The following is a 20,782-nucleotide window of genomic DNA, read 5'->3' on the forward strand; positions in this document are numbered from 1 at the left end:
ATATATATATATATATATATATATATATATATATATATATATATATATATATATATATATATATATATATATATATATATATATATATATTCAGGCTAGACATCTCATTATGACTTTATTGTGTACAGTAACAATACATTCCAAGGGCTAATTATGTATTCCGTGAGTAAATGTTTTTTTTCACCAAATCTGTTTTATTGGCTGCTCCTTGGTTCTAATGTTTTGAGAAAGGGAGAAAAATATATCTTTGACCAATATTGGAAGACTGTCCCAAAGGTGCTTTTTCAAAAGGCAACTGAACTTTGTTTTTTTCTTGAATACATTTTGCTTCTGATCCAAGTAGCTTCTACAGTTGGATTTTCACTTCTCATTCATGCTTCTTTTTGGATGAGAAGCAAAATGTCTTCAAGGAAAAACAAAGTTCAGTTGCCTTTTGAAAAAGCACCTTTGGGACATCATGACCTGGATGACTGAGAATCTCCATAGATATTGGATCACTACTATCATGTCACCCCTAGTCTTTCTTTTCACTAGACTACACATAACCAATTCCTGCAACCATTCTTCATATGTTTTAGCCTCCAACCTCCTAACTATCCTTTTGCTCTTCTCTGCACTCGTCTGGTCTCCTCACAGTTATTTTCAGGTTTTAACATCCTAAATAATTTAGTATCAACCACAAATACAACCCGTCGACTGATTATCCAAGATGCAATCTCTCTGAATAATAGTCTACTGTCATCCTTACTGTTAGGATGCTTTTTCTAACATTTAATCTAAATTAACTTTAGTATGATTAAAATCCATTATTATGCATTCTGCACTATGAAACAAAGGAAAACAGTTCTTAACCTTCCTCTATTGACATCAAATATTTGAACAGTGCTATCATAGTTCCCTTCATCCTACTTTTCTCAAGCCTAACTATATCCATAATCATATCAATTAATCATGTCTTTATATCAACCCTTAAGATTCAATAGTTTAACATACTTCCTTAATTAAATGTTTTGAGGGGACCTTTTATGCAGAAGTGTAGTTAAATAGTGAAACCAATTACTGAGAGATATGCTGTGTACCCTGATGATTTAGATTGAAGCTAGACAGCCATCTATCCAGCATGTCTTGAGTTTAGAGTCCTGCACTGGGTACTAGATTTAATGTCTGCAATGGTTTCTTCCCAGTCTGGCACATTTCCCCCCCACAGGAGTAAAACAAACAAGCTAAAACAGGAGTAGGGGTATAGTGAAAGTAGATGTCCATGCAGCACAGGTGCACAGGAGACACTTTTTTGGCCAGTGGATATGGACAGGTAGAGGGAGACTATCCAGTGGCTTGTCTGTCACCATCATTCACAGTCACACATGATACCCAGAGAAAATGTTTGGGGCTGACTGCCTCAACAAGCACTGTGGGATCGCCCAGCCTGAATTGTATGCTCAAGCAAAGGTCTTCCAGGCTAAGTGACTTTGGCACATGCTAGGAGCTATCTTGAAACTGCCCACCTTGAAGTACTTGGGTGAATGTTACCAGAGAAGGCTGAGAAATGTTTCCTACTGCATCACTGAACCAAAATAATTTGAGGTTGTCTAAATGACTTTGCCATGGCAAATTGGGTAGCTTCTTTATTTTAGCAAAGCAAATCAGATAACCTTCACTGAATAAATCACCTTGCTGGGGGAAATTTTAGCTGTTTTGCATAAATTCATTCTGATCCAGAGTTGCCTCTCTTGGCTTTGTATGTGCAGAGAGACGTCCTTCCAACAGAGAGAAGATTACTCCACTTTTTTTTTTCTGGTGTGTCACTTACAGTACTTCTTCCAAACAACAGAGTGGGAAAAATGTTATTCCCAGATCAGGAGCTGATTAACTGAATGGATTATTTGGTTATTAACTTTACTTAGTCATAGCATTTGTGAACACATGAGTAACACTGATTAATATCATGCACTACTCATATGTAAAGGTTTGGGGGCCAATCCTATAGATCAAGAAAATGGAGATGACACATTCTAACAACATGGAATAAAATGGAGTAGTTGTGGGTGCTGTTACCCATATTTAAAGTGAGCTGAGGCTTTGCACTAGAGTTAAACTAAATCTAATTTAGTTGCAGATCTTACTAAACCAATCACGGTTATTACTTTTTGCACAGTGATTTCTTCTTGTGTTATCACTTCTAATGGAACAGACAAAAACATGAATAATGGTTTGATACAGCTATAGCATTTTAAAGCATGAACCAGAAGGAAATGTTCACCATGTTAGGAAACATCAATACTAAAAACCACATTTTCTAAACTTACGATAAATCCAATGCCATTATGATTTCTAGAATACGGGTAAAAGGCACCCAACTGCATCCAACGGGCACACAATTCATACGTTGTATTGTCATTGAAGCCACAGATATCTGCTCCAGTCTGCACATATTAAAAATATTTAATTATCAGTCTCACTTTTTAAAAAAACATAAAGAAACAATTGAAATTATTTTGAATCAAACTTACATAGGATATTCCAAAAAGGCTAAATTCCAACATACCTGAAAAAAGTAATACACTGCTTTAGCAAATGATTTATTTTTTAATAGTCACCATATTAACCACTTATAGGACATTAGAGATTTTGTTTTGATTTTAATTTAGAGGTACATGTATCAGTCTAAATCCAGCCTACATCAAAATTACAAGTATTGATATGTTCCACTCAATCTTCTGCAAGATATTTTTTAAAACCACACATTTGTTTCCTGATGCAGCTTTCTGTAACAAACTTTGGCTTTAGTGTAATTATCTCAATGTACACATTTTATATGTGTAACTGTCCATAGTACACATTTTAATACTCAATTTTATAATATATTCAAGATGTTCAATGAACTTTTAATTCTAAGAGCAACATGATATGGTCAGGAGGATATATTGGTAGGCTATAATGAATTCTGTAACATATTTTGCATCCATTTTGTTAAGTTTCATGTTTTACATTAAAAACAACGATACATATTATACAGAACTGGAAACTTACAGAGAATCCTAAATCCATTCTGCTTTTTTTACAGAAGATAGTTAGACTAAAAGGATGGCCCTCAAATTGGTGATATATTTCAAGCTAGAATTATTATGCATGTTTTAAATTTAATTTAATATTAATTTATGGAGTTTTTTTCTTATAAGAGAAATGATCTATTGGCGGATTCTTTTTATTTTTTAAAAAATGCCTACTTTCAAGTTTATTGATGAAGATACAATATAACCATTTAAGAACTGTGGTAGTGCGTGGCTAGAATGTAATATTGCAGGCTAATTCACTGCTCGCTGCCAGGAGTTCGATCCTGACCTGCTCAAGGTTGACTTAGCCTTCAATTCTTCTGAGGTGAGTAAAATGAGGACCCAGATTGTTGAGGAAAATATGCTGATTCTGTAAACTGCTTAGAGAGGGCTGTAAAACGCTGTGGGGCACTGTATAAGTCTAAGTGTTATTGCTATTGCTATTTATTCTGGGACACGTTTCATAAATGTAGAAAAATATATAACATCACATGCAAATTTCAAAAAAGTGCAACCTAAATGTTTTCCTTAATTAGACTTATGGAAATCTAATTAAGCATGTATTAAATATATTTCAGATGTATAATGAAGGAGAAAAAATACTTTACGCACTAAATGGCCATAAGAATAGTGTTACGGAATATGAAGCTATTTAGTTTCACATTCAATACTTTCAATGCATAGCTATTGCACTTTTCTGGATGAAAATATAAAAGTGACAAAAAATGCATTTATTCAATTTTCAATGTATTAAGAATTAAGTTTAATTCATAAGAAACTGAGAAGATTAAATGTTCCTGGTGAGTATTTTTCATGATTTTTGTTTCTTAATATTCAATAAAAGCCCATGTCATTAATTACATGTTGTTGATATATCCAGAAATGGAGCACATAAATAAATCTGAAAACTACAAAACATGTATGCAGTCCACTGCAAAAATGGGCAGATAAGCATTAAGAGCAACTTTATGCTATTGATACTAAGAGTCTGTTACTGACTGATGTGATTTACTTCCGGTTTCTTTTTCCCCGGCTTTCACTGTTGCCTGATTTAACTATAAAAATACCAGACAGTTCTGCATATTGTCAAAGCAAGAATATACAGTATTTGCAGCGTTGACAAACAGTAGGAATTATATTTGTTTACATAAAAACTGCTAACTACATGCAATTTAGCTTTCACTTACCAATTATGGATTTGTAAAGTTGGTCCCATTTTGAAACATTATCACCTAACCAATGCCCTACCCATTTGCCACTCGATGGATATGTTGAACGAGAAATGACAATGCCACGTTCCCCAGTGATACTATGCAGAGCACTAATAACAGGAATAAAGCAACATTTAGGGTGAGTAATTAAAAATCATGATATATATTTAGAAACAAAAATACATTGCAAATAGTTAAGACCATTATATCAAGGGTGCATCAAGAGTTTTAAACAACAACAGTTGTTAATTAAAATGTGAAGATATTCTAAATTTTAACTTATAAATTTCCAATTTTTTTAAATTCTAAATGCTTGCAAATCGGGTATTTGAATACAGGTAGTCCTTGAGTTCTGACCACAACTGAGCCGAAAATTTATATGTTGAAAGTGAAACATTTGTTAAGCAAGTTTACCCTATTTTATGACTTTTCTTGCCACAGTTGTTAAGTAAATAATTGCATTTGTTAAGCTAATAACACAGTTGTTAAGTGAATCTGGCTTTCCCATTGACTTTGCCTATCAGAAGGTCACAAAAGCTGATCACATGATCCCGGGACACTGCAACCGTCATAAATATGAGTCAGTTGTCAAGCATTCCAATTTTGATCATGTGACCATGGGGATGCTGCAACAGTTGTAAGTATGAAAACATTCGTAAGTCCTTTTTTTCAGTGGTGTTGTAACTTTGAACCATCACTAAATGAACTGGTGTAAGTCAAGGTCCTATAAAGAAAAAGATGTCCTTTCATTCTGTATGCTATTTCCATAACTTTGAGCTGAGAAATTGCTCAGCGTAAATTATCTGTTGGACAATGGGATATGGCAAGGCAAAGCTAAATGGTGAGAAACTTGCCTTATTTTATGTAGAAGGTAAACTGTGGGAAGACAAGACAATAATCAGACAAATATGGCTTAAACCCATTCCAAGAAATTAACTTGAAAAATCTGCTCACACAGATTTACATAATTCACATAATGATAAAATTAATGAAGTGTTGTAAGATTCTATTACTATAGCTGTTCTATTTAAAGTAGTTGTAGACCTATATGGCATTGATTCTTAGTCTAGTCTACCTATAGGGCTGACACAGCTATAAATGCTGAGGCAACTGGACTTTGCAATGTCTCTGCAGTTTTCGTCCTCTACAAAAGATTATACATTTCTATCTTTCTCTCAGAATGAGTAAGAGAAATTCTTTGTCTCAGAATCTTCTCTTGCAATGTTTTTCAACTGATTTTATTGTTGGAGATAATTCAGAGTGCTATTCCTGTTGTTGTTTTCCCTAACACATTTTTCTATCATGCTGAATCCTCTTCAGCTGCCTACGCTTCCCCATTTGAAAAAGCTCAATTGGAGGAATGTTTTCATTATATCATCCCTTGGGATTTAATTAAAGCAGACTGCTAAGAGATGATTATAGAGCAAAAGATATTCACACACAGCCCTCAGCCACCTTGCAACTAAATTAGTGGAATAACATAGCATTCTACTCATAATAATTCCTTTAAAATTCTATTCTGCTGGGAAAGAATTTTTTTTAAAAAAACGTTCTCTTTCATCAATACTGAGTAAGAAAGAATATGAAAAATAAAAAATAAAATCCATACAAACATACATCTATCATAACATTAGTCAAAATATATCCTGATTTCCACTCAAGGTAACATTTGAGGAGTCCTTGGTGGTCTCTGAGCTTGGTTGTTTTCTTTCAGACATTTCATTACTCAAGCTAGGTAACATTATCAATGCTAGTCAAAAGTAGGGTTTCCTTTCATTTTATATTCCAGTGCAGGGGTCCCCAACCCCAGTCCATGGACCAGTACCGGTCCGTGGTATGCCAGTAACTGGTCCGCACAAACAAGCAAAGCCCCATCCGTGGGATACAGGCAGAACACAAAACCATGCACTCTCCGGTCTGCGGAAAAACCTCTCTCCATGGAACCGGATCCTGATGCCCAAAAGGTTGGGGACCTCTGTTCTAGTGGCTTGCCCGGTCAAGTGATCTTGGTGGTTCTTTGGTTGGACTTTTTACTGTTAGCATGTTTGGCTGTTTCTTCATTAGACTATTATTTGCTGCTTAATTGTTGGTCTAATGTTAATCTTGGTGTTAATCACTGCTCATCTGAGTGCTGATTGCTGGTGAGAAGATGTTTTGGTTCCCTTTTGGCTTGTTGATTGTCTCCTTTGAATGGTATATAGATGTCTATTTATTTGTTTGTTTTGTTTGCTGGCCTCATGCTTTGAAGTGATCCTGGGTGGCTTACAACATTAAAAGTAATGTAATAATAAAAGATAAATATTTCTAAAAAGAACAAAAAATAGAATTACAATCCATACTAAAGTTACAGTTAAAAGATTGGGAGGGAAGGAGTGGGTGAGGTGGGGTTTTCTCTTAATTCATCAACCGCTGGAGGGAGGAAGCTGGTAGAGGCTGGTCTAGAAAGACAGAAGGGTAGGAACCAATTCTGAAATCCTGATGACCTCAACCCTGTTAGCCTAACAGAAAGCTTTAAATTTCTGTTTTTCACTTAGGCATTCAGCTAAAATAAACCTATTTATCTTTAAGTTGTTTGATAGGTTAAAAACCCTAGTTTTTAATCTGTGTATGCCATCCAGAGTCACTTCTGTGGAATGGGCATCTATATAAGTAGCTTAAATGTACAAATACATTTGGTTTCTTTTAATTAGATATGTTTTATTAGATATGTGGTGATGGTTTGTTTGTTTATTTATTTAACTTTTGCTTGATGAATGCTGTCGGCATTGTCATTTTAAAAACTGGGCAACTATCTGGATCTTTACACAAGCAGATAAACAAACTCAGGAACATGAACTGCTGTCTAATCTCAAAAGTCAACTGGACTTTATTTGTTTTTTCCTTGAAGACATTTTGCTTCTTATCAAATAAACTTCATTGATTTTGACAGGATGGTGGGGAGGATGTAAGAGAGAGAGTGCTAACCAGAACCAATGAAGCTTCTTGTATGAGGAGTGAATTGTCTTTCAGGAAAAACAAAGAAAGTCCAGTTGCCTTTTGAAAAAGCATATTTGAGACAACCATGACCTGGTTAACTGAGAATCTCCATGGACATTGCTGTCTAATGTATATTTTTTATTGACCATATTACATTCCCATGATTTAAATTACATTAGGAGTTTTTGGCCTCATCTTCAGTTTGTGTGTGTGTGTGTGTGTGTGTGTGTGTGTGTATGTAGACAAAGTGGACCATTATCATATCTTTGGTGAAAGCCCACCTCCATCCCACTTGAAAATTTGTTTATTACTTCATTTGAAAGCCTTCATATAAGCCTCTCTAGCAAGAGAAGTTAAGTGGTGACAGTCCAGGAACCAGCCTTCCTGTGTTCTCTACTTAACCTTTATCTAAAGAGATCAGACTAATTTCCTCTCTTCTTTCTGATAGGTTGTTGTGTTTTGTGTTGTGCGCCACTTGGCCTTTCAGTGATTTTTTAGCTCTGCACTCTCTCACACTCTTGCTCTGTTTTAAAGTTTGACAATTTAACCTTTGTATATTATTTTTTGCAGTTTTAAAATAGGATTTATCCTGGAGTGAAGGACAAGATAAATCAGGAAAGATTTCATAAATAAATAAGAGTAAGATGAACCTGTCATTTATTCTCTTTATTACCATTATTTTGAAGGAAGTGCAAATGCACACACACACACGAACCCAAAATTTAATCCTTCATCTTCAGCTTCATCTAAGGTATCATTACATCTGAATTATTGTTTGCTGATGACATTTAAGTAATATTTGATCCAGCTGGCAATAGGCAAATCTGAAATTCATTCCTTTCTCATCAGCAGTTTTGTAAAAGTTCTGATTGTCAGTGAAATGTTAGAATGCTATCAGATGCAAAGTTCACTCAGATAAATACTGTGATGTTTTTCCCACTTTTTTGTGTGGCAATATGAAACTTGGATCATTATAACTAATTTGGGGGGAAGGCTATTTTTATCCTGAATTGCAGGGTAAAAAACCTATATTATCTGGCATTGTTTCAAACACAAAGTATCTCAATCAGGAATTAATGTGTCATAAAGAGGTTGGGGAACAGACAAAATACATTGTTAAAGCGGTAGTATTTTTCTGTTTCTTTCCATTATATCTACCCTTTTGCCCCTCTTTAACATTTGACTTTTTAAAAAAGTGAATTGCTAAGATTATTAATTTACGAACAAGTATACAGAGCACTTAATTTAAAACAATCATTCTGCATATCCTACATGGAATCCTAGCCAAACAATACCAGCTTTTTAATTAAAGCAGTCCATCATACACTAAGCTTGGAACAAGAGGTTATTTTCTTCTCCAATTCCTTGTGCTACACTCTTAATGGCATATTGAGAAGTTGAAAATTGTTTCATGTCATCAATGAATGGCAGAGCCCTTTTTATTGCAGTTCATGGTTGGTTCATCACACAGGAGTGTCTCAAGTTGGCCTTTGTAGATTATGTTTCAAAATGAATCCATCTCATAAACTCAATAAACTGTATCTGAAAGCACCGGGACAAGATAAAAATTTGGTGACATGGGCATAAACATCCATGTTGAGCTGTATTCAGAATATTAGCTTGGCCATTTTATTTTAGACACAGGTCAGCAACTTCATAAAATTTTACAGAGGAAATATGTACAAATAATTACTCACAACTAGCTGAATAGCTGGGTCTCTTAATATTCTGTCCCAATATACTTGCAGATTTAGTAAGAAGACAGCAAAGCATAAAAGGCCAGTCAAACTGGAAAGGTAAATGTCCCAATGGCACCCAGCTTCTATTGAAGGTTGCAGTTGTATAGTACTCATGGTACTTAGGAAATTAACTTTTTTCTCTGGAATGGCTAAATTGGACAGAGGGGACATTCTCTTTCTTAATAATGTTATTACAGGGAAACAGAGCAAATTTCATAGATGAGCACAGATTTCAATATAACCAAATGTCCCTTGTGCACGTCCAGCACTTATCTACTAAACCATATACTGTAAGATATATTATTATTATTATTTTGAAAAAGTGACTACAATATGCTGTGTTTGTACAGTTGGAATTATGGCTTGTTCCTCCTAACTAGTCTGTTACTTTCAAATAAAAGAGAGAATTCTGTCATCAGTATTGAAGAAAATTCAGTCCATGAAAGGCAGTAGCCCCTTATGTCAGACAGCAAAGTATCTTAGGCCAATCTTGTATGTAAGTTATAGCTTAGCCTATCTTTTATCTTTGGTAACTAAAGATAATTTCCTCCTTATAAATACAAGGGATCCAAGTGGTAAATTTAGAAAGTAGTCTTCTCGGATTTTCAGATACCAGACTATATTGTAAAATGCTATACAGCCTAATATTAAGAAATGACAAATATGCCTAAGATCACTTGTTTGATATCTGGTCTATGGAAAGGATATTTCTGTTGGGCTTTGTTAAATTGCCAAGGAATTCCTTGAAGTAAGAGCAGGATAGAAACATAAAAATTAAAAATGTATGATTTCTTGCCCTCAGTATTACGTTATTGAATATGCCAGTTATAGTCAGTAATTTTTATTATAGAGATGGGTCTAAGAACAGATGAATTAAATCTCAAAAACTCAGTTCATTTTCAACAAATCTTCAACTGCAGGTGTCTATCATGCAATTTACCCTATAACTCTAGCGAGTGCTTTTTTGTAAAAAAAAAAAAAAAAAAAAAAGGTGCCGGAACTCACACATGTCATACAACCCATCTTGCCTACCCTACAAGGTTTACCTTTGTAGTTGAAAAATTTTTTTTTAGTGTATCTAAAAGACTAGGATTTTGTTCAAGGTAAAGTTAATACTATTAATGTTACTATGCACTGTGTGGCTTTAAATTATAAGAAGACATTTTATTAATCTTTTGGGACATTTACCACTGGCATGCCCATTTAGTTTAATGAGTGGAAATGTCAGCTTTCTATGTGGAATGAAATTGGCCCAATAAAACAAAATTTGGTTGCTTGTAAAAGATTTAATTATTTTTAAGAAGTTGTCAAGCAAGGTGAAAAAAATTATATTTGGAGTTTAATATGTATATTGACTTGAAACAAATTCAAGTTGAAACTTTGTCAGTGAACAGATTACTTTTAATTTACCTTTAAGTTAAACCAATTTAATAAATATATCTGATTAAACCTCATACTGTAGGTCTATCTTTACATCTGACCAATACATAATTAATATATATTATTATTAATAATAATTACAAATCACAAGACATTGGCTTTATTCTTATTCTTTCCCTCTGCAGTTTGAATATAAAGTATAAAAGACTAAAAAGAGATTTACGTAGCCTTTGAACTACCCAAAGAACCAAAACAGCAAAGTTTCGCTGTCAGGCAAGCTTCCATGCCAGCCGTCTTTCTTTCCTCTCACTTCATCTCTTTTTAACCTCACACCCCACCTTCTGTAAGGCAGGGCAAAAGTCTCACTCACCCTCTCATGAAAGATGGCCTCCATGTTTATGTGTCTCCCACCACCACCATCGGCTTCTAGACCACATGGTCTGACCCAGCCAATCAAGCCATGCTCTGGCTATGGTGCTCCAGCGTCTTATGGCTCCTCCGGAGGGGAGGACCCATAAGACAGTGCCGGAGGGGACCCCATTCGTACCGTACTGCCAGCAGGGCATTTTGAAAAACAAATGAGGATAGGAAGGGAAACAATAGGAAAAGAACGCAACTCTGGAAAATCCATCGAAAAAAGGTGCCGGAACTCCGTTCTGGTACGTTCTATGACAAAAAAAGCCCTGACTCTAGCTATAATGTTAAAATATTTGAACCATTGCAGAGCAATTTAAAGAAATACACATTTAAATGTTATTATCTGAAACAACAACATCAAAGAATTAAATTAAGATACTGTACATGTATAAACTTTTAATCTCTCATGCAAATTGACTGTAGTAAACTAGGATTCTACTTATTAAATGGAACAACTTCTATAACTACTACTAAATAACTATTAAAGTGATGCTACTACTCAGAGAAAGATAACTTACTCATAGGTAGGCTTAGATTGTGACCATCCATATAAATTGTGGACATCATAATGTCGAACTGGGCTTCCATCAGGCAGAATTTGTTCACTTTCCATACACATGGTTTTCTCATTCAGTCCCACATGTTTTCCCAGAATGTCTGATAAAAATAATAAAAAAATAAATAAATTCAAGGAAGTTAACAGAACCAGATATATCTTTGTCTGAAATTTAGAAATGTAAATTTCTACTTTTTTAGGTAAAATATTTTACATGCCTTGGCCTATAGTGATTTCACATCAGTGAAATGTAGCATACACAATGTGCATAATAAATTTGTGAGAGAACTCACAAAGGTACATGGAAGAGATAGGATAGCGCTATTTCCAAAATATTTTTTACCAGAATCATGTGTCTGATTAATATAAAAAAAATGATTTTAGAAAGTTAGGCTTAATCTAAATTCTGGCATGTTGATATTTTGGCCTCAAATTTACCAACATTCCAAAAAATTAGAATACAGTGTTATAATGATAATTACCTGGCATATATATAGGATTATTTAGTTCAGGGCTCCTGCAACCAGTAACTGCACCATTGACAAAATTTGCAGGTTCATTCATATCCTTAAATAGTAAAACAAATAAAACACAGAGACTGTTATTAAAAATTTCACTAATATTTTATGAAGTGTATACCTAACATTATAGCTAAATGTTTCATTTGAAAATTGCATGCAAATTTTGCACAAAATGATATTGCTTCTTTCTAGTTTATACTATTTGTAAAATTATACAAATGATGTGCTATGATGAAGTAAGCTGTATTTATTTATTTATTTATTTATTTATTCATTCAGTTATTAGTTATTTATCAATTTTTTATATTTTAGGTCCATTTCCCTAACTTAAAGGCTTCCAAACGAGTTGGCTTAGCAATAATTGGGAATAGAAAATTAGTGGGAATTACCAAGCTCCCCAGAAATATAGTTTATAGTCTTAAAATAATATTTTGTTACTGTTAAATGTGATGTCTGAAAACACTGATTAATGTAGAAAGTGTGAACTAGAAATAATGTTACTAAATGTATCAGATAAAACATTACACAAGATAGAAACTTACAATCCATAGTCCATCAAACTTGATGCTTTGTGATTGATTGATGGGGTTATTGTAGACTTCTTCAATTTCTTTTTTCCACCACTGAGCTGTAGATTTGCGAAAAAAATCTGGGAAAGCAGTCCAAGCACTGTAAAACTGAAGAAGAGCAGAAAATGTGAAGAAGAAAACAAAACATCCCATGTATTAGAAAGTAAACTTCTGTTGATATAGTCTATAGCATTTACTACTATTCTGTAATCCTTTTCACAATTAATATGTGAAAAGAATTGGTATGCCCAATTCTATTTCTTTGTGTGTGACTTCTATTTTTGCCACAATATCTTGATCTGATTAATTACCTAAAGTTTCAGGAGTATTTTGAATGTATGCTTTTTTTAAAGGTTATATTATATCTCAATAGAAGAGAATATTGGTAGCTCAGGGTTGACCTCTGGGGTTTTGGTGCTCCATGAGCTTGGTTGTATGCTTGCAGATGTTTCATTATCCAATTAGGTAACATCATCTGTGTGATACAATATATCCTATCCAATATCTTCTGCATATCTAATAAGCAGAAGTTAATAAGATTTCAGAGAAGGAATGTAATCATTTCATTTTACATATTTTAAGAACACTCTATGCTTGCTTCACATAAAATATCCGTAATTTTATGCATAGCCTTTAACCGTGCTTTTTTTGTAAGAAGAAAGGTGCCGGAACTCACATCTTGTTAATCTTTTATTTAAAAAATTATATATTCAGTTCTTAGCAGGATCGGTGGTTGAGAAGTAATTAGTTTTTTTTTTCATTTTTAAATTTGGGGTCACACTTTTACACTAAAAAATTTAAAAAAGATTTTCAATTCACTAACGATTTTTTAAAATAAAGACATTATTTACCTTCGTACCAATTACTGTACACACACCCATACATGTCAGTTGTGTAATGAAACATAATGGTTGCCGCCTGCGGTAAGCACTCAGTGCATGATTACAAGACCAATCACATGCCGAGCAGTGCCACAAGCTGAGCAGTGCCATCACAACCAGTGTGGCCGAAGTATGCATGCATCGGACTCGACACACAGCAGCCTACATGCACCATTTTAATGATTTTGCTGCCAACCTGCTATGCTCAACAGGGTGATTCAAGTCCACATGGACCAAACATCAAATTTTCAAAAGTTATTTTTAAAACTTGGAAAATCCATCAAAAAAAGGTGCCGGAACTCTGTTCCGGTGTGTTCTATGACAAAAAAAGCACTGGTCTTTAAAAAATTTCTTAGGGCTCTCTGGAATCTTTATAGTTATATTCCTGGAATAACAGAATAGGAAGGGACATTGGAAGTCTTCATTATACCATTTTAGACAAGTAGTTGTCCAATCTCTTCTCAGAAATCTCCAATGATGGAACACCCACAACTTCTGAAGGCAAACCCTCACTGATTAATTGTTCAGGAAATTTATCTTTATTTCTAGGTTGGTTTTCTCATTGATTAGTTTCCATCCATTGCTTCTTGGTCTACCTTCAGGTACTTTGGAGAATAGGTTGATACCCTCTTCTTTGTGGCAGCCCTTTAGATATCACCACTAGTCCTTTTTTTTTCATTAAACTACACTTACCCAATTCCAATAAGTCACTGAGAAATTAGCAGAGCTTACTTATGAGTAAATGTGTGTCAGGAAACATGTTTGGACTGATAAAAAAAACCAATGGGGTTTTGAATGTTTCCACACTAGAATAGTTTTCTAACAAAAACCCAGACTTTTAATAAAACTCTTCCCATGCAGTAAGTATGAAAGAAAAGCCTGCTAAATCAGGTCAACGGGTCAAGCATTCTGTGTCAACAATTCTTTTCTGCTGCTGCATCCTAGCAGCTGGTATTTAATAGCAGACACTGGTATTAAATACTATACAAGGTAACCAAGATAATTTGCCTCATTATAGGGGGTATTGTGAAAGGATGTATATAAATTCCAATGGGGTTATAAATGAGTTTCAAAGTTCTTTGAATTTTAACCTTTGTATCTATTGCTGTGAGATTCAGAGAGCAGCAGCTTTGCTGTGTTTTTCTCATAATGTTTCCCCATGAGGTACAAGCTTTGTGATTTTTAATCTAAATTTAATCTATCTCAACATAAACCAGAGAATTGGCCATTCAGGCATTCAGAGATTATACTTGTTCCAACAACCTCCAGATCAGAGTACATTCATCCAGCTTCTTCCAATTGCAGATTTTCAACAATGTGACTGAAGTTATATTAGTTTTTGCTATAATTGCTGTTACTATTACTACTAAAATTACTATTAAGGTTTATTAGTATAAAAATTTGCTTGGGACATTTTTACCAAAGCAGTGCATGAATAAATTACACTTACTTTCACTTTATCATCCCAACTGAGTGATGAATTTATAGCAATGCCAGGAAGATATGGCCACACCTAAAATAAAAAGAACATTTGAAAATAATTAGCTTTAAGAATTAATTAAAGGAAAGGCAGACTTTTTCTTACAAATAATCCATTGTCAAAATTTGTTTGCCTCTCATTGTTACCAAAATGGGGAAAATTACATAAAAAATAAGGCAAAGGCAGTTATGACTCTAAGCTAGAGGTCCTCCAGCTTGGTTGTTGAGGAGATTGTAGTGCAGCTGGGAACATGGGAATCCTTTTTACTCAGCGATAATAGTGATGATGGTTTGGCATCTGCCCTGGATTGAGTTCTTAGCTGAGCAATGGAGGAAATGGGGATGCAAGGATCCTTTATATGCCAGAGAATTTAAGCATATGGAGAATGGGGCTGTTCAGTAATGGGAGTAGGAACATATGGGTGGTCCAGCAAAAAAGAAAAACAACAATTGTATCCTCCAGGTGTCATGTAGTTGGCATGCATAATACAGCAGCTATCTTGGTTATTGTTTTTGTCTTGCATAGAAAAGGATCTGGAATCTGCCTTAAATGTTTCAGCTTTTGACAATTTCTGCTTTCTTTCTTTCTTTCTTTCTTTCTTTCTTTCTTTCTTTCTTTCGTTCTTTCTTTTTCTTTCTTTTTCTTTTTTTTCTTTTTTCACATCTCTGTTGCTACTGTCTGCTCTGAGATCAGGGAAGGCTACAACTATACTGGTTATCTTTCAGTGGGAAAGATTTTTTTTCCCTACAGCAATGCAGGTAAGAGTGGAGAGGGTGGGAAATTGATGTGAAGAACAAAAGTGGTAGTGGGAAGTAGGTTGGCTGAACAGCTTTCAGACTGTTGAGCACTATGATAAAATATCCTGGATGTCTGGGCTAGTTACTTATTTGGAGAAGTATGTTATCTGGTTGGAAGATAGGGTGCTTTGAAATGCAGAACATTGGCAAGAGTCAAGGGAATTTGATGTTTTGTAGGAGGAAATGGCAGAAAATCACAATATGCCTATGAGAGGCATAGCAAATGTAACAGAAACAGGAAGGGCTGCTTTTGGAGAAGGCAGCCTTAGTATTTGATATTCATGCCACGTTCCAGTTCTATCTATTCTTCCCAGGATCTGTTCTTCAGAGTTTCTCTTTGACTCAGTCCTAGCAAGACTATAGAGGTGTGGATTAAGATGCCCCCTGGATCTGAAGATTTTCTATCTCTGTATTGGATGGGGTAAGCACTCCTTCAGTATTGGTGCACAATTATGGGTCCTCTTGAAGGACTTTGTACAAATCTATCTTGTCTGCTAATTGTGTTTCTGGATGCACGTTTGTTTCTGGATCTTGCATACTTGTTAACTTGACTTCTGTACACCCATTTCACATAGAATATGTGACTCTAGGTAGCAAGTAATAAAATAGATAAAACCAGTAAAATGCATAATATAATAATAGACAGCTGAGCAAATCATAAAATGACAATGGGCTATATTACACACCAAGGGCCCAAAACCCAGGCACAAAAAGCCACTAACAAAGGGCTAACCCAGCGGTTCTCAACCTATGGGTCGGGACCCCATTTGGGGTCGATCGACCATTTCACGGGGGTCGCCAAGCAAGGCTGTCCGCCATTTTTCCCCCTTTTCCGGCGGGTGCCTTACCTCCCTTGAGCTGGGCCAGCTGGTGGTCGGCCTGCTCCGTCTCTGCCGCTTGCCAGCTACGCCTCAGCCGGCGCAGGGGGCGGAACCATGCATGCGTGGCGCTCCCGGGCAGGGAAAGTCCTCGACTTATGACCGGTTGGATAGTCCTTGACTTACGACCGGTTTAGTCCTCAACTTACGACTGGTTTAGTCCTCGACTTACGACTGGTTGGGGGTCGCAGCATTAAAAAGGTTGAGAACCACTGGGCTAACCTAATCACAGAGAGAATAGTGTTCCAAAGCGTGGGCACAATGACAGAAAAGACTGTGCAAGTGAAGTCTGCCACCTGCTCTCCAAGCAACAGCCACAAGTACAGAACGACACCCAGGTTGTACACTGGATCTGCCTGTGATAGTGCCATCATATCCACAATCAAAGATTAAAGATCTATGGAATCAGCAGGTCAAACATCTTAGAGTCACTCAGTCTTGCTTGGACTGGGCTGAAATCTAAAGATGAAATTATTCTCGGGGACATGTTTATTTCCCTAAGACCTGGAATATGAGGGATAGTTTTCTTTGGCTGTTTTTTTTTATGATCAGACCTTGTTCTTTTTGTTACTTGTTTGGTTCTATTTTATCAGACCATGCCATCTTACTGGAAATATTTTTATTGGTTGTTTGTATCATTAGCTGTCCAGAATCAATTAAATTGGGGAAGGAAGGAAGGAAGGAAGGAAGGAAGGAAGGAAGGAAGGAAGGAAGGAAGGAAGGAAGGAAGAATAATTGTTAGCTATATTGAGTGCTATTCTTTAGCATAAAGGCAAGGCACAAAATTACGATTATAAAATATTACCTTCCCCCACACAATATCATTGCTATTAGGCCACTTAATGAAAACATCATCCCGAAGTCCTCTTGTGAAAGCAGGATAATCAGTTTCATTTCCTGAGATGGCTGGATCCTGAAATGAAAGAGTAAGCTCTTTAGATTTACATCTAAATCTAGAAGTCCAACATATAGCACAGGCAATCCTATAGTGGAAATGTAACAGCTGTGGAAATGACAAATATAACTGCTTTCTTTCTTTCTTTCTTTCTTTCTTTCTTTCTTTCTTTCTTTCTTTCTTTCTTTCTTTCTTTCTTTCTTTCTTTCTTTCTTTCAGATTATTGTTGATTCCTGGTGATTGCCTGGACAGGTTCCTGCAGTTTTCTTGGCAAGGTTTTTGAGAAGTGATTTGTCATTTCTACGTATAAGAGAGAGTGACCCAACATCAGTCAACTAACTTTGCATCTAAGGCAGGATTAGAATTCCTAATCTCCCTCTTTCTAGACCGCTATGATGAGGTCAAATAAATGGAAGGGATTATTGAAAGTTTTCCCCGACAATTTAGGAGTCATCCTGATATAGAAAGACTATGTTACAAGAGGCAACACACCTTTCTCATGGAAGAACTTCACATTGTCCAAAAGTATTTCCACTTTTGGTCTGTAGGAGCAAGCTCTATAGACTTTCATCACAACCTACTCTATAGTGAAAAGCTAGAAAGTGTACATGGGACTGCGAAATAGAAGAGAACAAAAAGACATATTTGATTCTCTTTTTCTTAGAAGCAGTATTTCCTTCAAACCTTAACTGAAGTAAAGATTAAATTTAAGAGATTTTATATGTTTACTATGGTCATAATGGAAACAGGACACTGGAGAAACCTCAGTGCTTAGATATAGCATTCCAACATCAATTCCAATCAAAGAATAGCACAATTTAGATAAAGAAGCTGTACTTGCACTTCTATCACACTCAGTTATTCATATAATTCATACTCATATAATTCACAAGAGTAATTGTGGTAGAAAATATTAAAACAAAAGTAAAAGAAGCTTATACTGTATTAATGGCAGTCATATTCACAATCAAAATAGTGGCAAAAGATTGTTGGTGTTGTTGTCAGGAAGTAGACAACCATTATACAATTCATTCAACAATACCCAAGAACACACTAATAATATCTGATGCATAATGGAAGAAAGCAAAAGAGTCCTTTGCCTTTAAAAACAAGAGTGTGTTTAGCACACTGACCTGCCATTTAAAACATTTCTGTTCAGGAAGAATTAGAATTAAAATGGAATATGGAACATCTAAAGCTTACAAAATTGAGAAGGGGTTATGCCAAGATTGAATATGGTCATCTTACTGTAATGATAATTTTGCATTAAAAACAGGGCTTTTTTGTCGTAGAACGCTCAGAACAGAGTTCTGGCGCCATTTTTGGATGGAACCTTGTAGTGTAGGCAAGGCGGGTTGTATGACGTGTGTGAGTTCCGGCATCTTTTTTTTTTTTTTACAAAAAAACCACTGATTAAAAATATATCTATATGCGTAGAGAATCAGAGAAATGACTTTAGGGGAAATAGTCAACAACTTTATACACCAAAGAGGGCTGAAATATTCCTTAAGTCTTAGGAAACCTTAGGAAATTACTATTATGCTCAGATATCTAAAAAAGCAAAGCAATCCATCCAAAGATACACATTGTCATAACTGGGATGGATGGATGGATGGATGGATGGATGGATGGATGGATGGATAATTGTGTCTGTGTTGTTAGATTAAAGCAACTTGTCTGAATAATTAATGAATAGCACTTACCAAAATGATGACAAATCTCATTCCATCCTTTTTTATTCTGTTAATCAGAGCTGGAAGATTTGCAAAATTGGGACTTAAAGTGAAATCCAACTGCCGCTCCATGTAGTCAATATCGGCATATTGTACATCCTAAGAAAAACAGATAATTTTGTGAAGTGATGTGTGTTTTTTATAACAAACCCATTATAAACTATTCATTTTCAAATAAATAAATAAACAAACAAACAAAAAACAAACAAATAAATAAATGAAACATCAAGGAACAAAAGACTACTGCACCACTAGAACTTCTGTTAAACCCAGTACATGTTTGTTTTTAGACTGGTAGTGCTGTTATTATCCATAAGAAATAACTGATATTATAACTTTGTCAGATTGACAATTAATCTCTTTCTATTTTAACATTTCTTTTGAATTGCTGACTTTTTAAATATTTATCCAGAGCTTTTAGGTGTTTTAGCAGCTCTAGAAAAGGTTTTGTTTCATACTACCATAATTTAGCATAACGATAATGCATAGCTTCTTATTCATATGAAACTAACTCAAGTAATTTTATTACATTCTCTTTTTTTGGATATAAAGCTGTGAAAAAATGCTCATTTTTGAATAACTTACATATGATATGTTAGCTGCTTTCATGTTATCATACAATTCAGATATTTCTGCATCATCTTTGTAGCCATATCGACACAACTGGAATCCTAAACCCCAATATGGAGGTAAAACTGGACGTCCAATGAGCTAATAAAAAAACAAAAGGAAATAGGGACTATATGTTCTATGTTGTGTTGGTATAATAAGGAATGTTATAATCATATTTTAGAGTTGATTTTTTGTAATAAGAGTTCTTACTGCGGTATATTTTTGAACAACTTGTTCTGGAGTTGGACCCAAAACCATGTAAAAGTCCAAAATTCCTCCAATGGTACGGTAGGTTAAAGCAGGAGTTGGCTGGAATTTTACCTCTGAAAATTCACAAAGGGGAAATAAATATTACATAGACCTGAAAGTACTGTTATATAAAATAAAAAAATCAAACAATAAAAATGAAAATCACTCCTCTGTCATTTCACCTCCGAGATGAGCAACCTGATGTACAATCTTCTCCCTTGAAATCACAGGAAATGTGCTGTATCTCATCTGCTAACCACAGAGACATTTCCCAGCAAGAGGAACCAGGTAACTGTATCAAATTATTTGCTTTGGCTAAGCTATTTCACAAATAATAGTAATCTGTCGTTTAACTTGGAATAACATATGCTAAAACAGACATATAGTGTCACATTTTTGATGGCAGATTTATTTATTTTTATATAGAAATGGTAACTTGTTTTAGCTATTTGCTTGCAGATGGATAAATATTTCAGACTGAGCAAGAAAATAAGAACTTTTTATTTTCATACTGGTAGAATTAACAGTGCAGGGATTGGCAAAAATCATGTTGAGTCTGATCTGGCCTATGAATTAATGTTCACCAATATGATATGCATTATATTAGTTTAGAATAGACACCAGGAAATGAACTTACCCATTCCATTACTGTTCAACAATAGGACTCCATGAGCATTGCCATCTTCTTCCAAGGCCATATAAAAAGGGTGAACTCCATAAGTGTTAAATCTATACTATAAGCATAAAGATTTTTTTTTAAATGTCATAACCAAGTGCATATATATATTGTCAGCCTGTGAATATCGATGGAATCCAATAAATTACATTCTCAATA

General features: G+C 34.9%; 1 protein-coding gene across 1 annotated transcript in view; it reads right to left on the reverse strand.

Moving 5' to 3' along the window:
• The window catches only part of LOC107292946 (maltase-glucoamylase, intestinal-like), a 77,001-nt gene that overhangs the window by 11,040 nt on the left and 45,179 nt on the right, over positions 1-20,782 (reverse strand). Inside the window, 12 exon segments of the mRNA XM_015822078.1 lie at positions 2,307-2,423; positions 2,511-2,545; positions 4,241-4,374; positions 11,295-11,433; positions 11,815-11,899; positions 12,396-12,530; positions 14,754-14,816; positions 17,264-17,371; positions 19,057-19,185; positions 19,672-19,797; positions 19,909-20,021; positions 20,585-20,681. Coding sequence (XP_015677564.1) covers positions 2,307-2,423; positions 2,511-2,545; positions 4,241-4,374; positions 11,295-11,433; positions 11,815-11,899; positions 12,396-12,530; positions 14,754-14,816; positions 17,264-17,371; positions 19,057-19,185; positions 19,672-19,797; positions 19,909-20,021; positions 20,585-20,681 — 1,281 coding nt within the window.

This window comes from Protobothrops mucrosquamatus, unplaced genomic scaffold (genome assembly GCF_001527695.2).
Source record: "Protobothrops mucrosquamatus isolate PMUCROS unplaced genomic scaffold, P.Mucros_1.0 scaffold1458, whole genome shotgun sequence".
NCBI lineage: Eukaryota > Metazoa > Chordata > Lepidosauria > Squamata > Viperidae > Protobothrops > Protobothrops mucrosquamatus.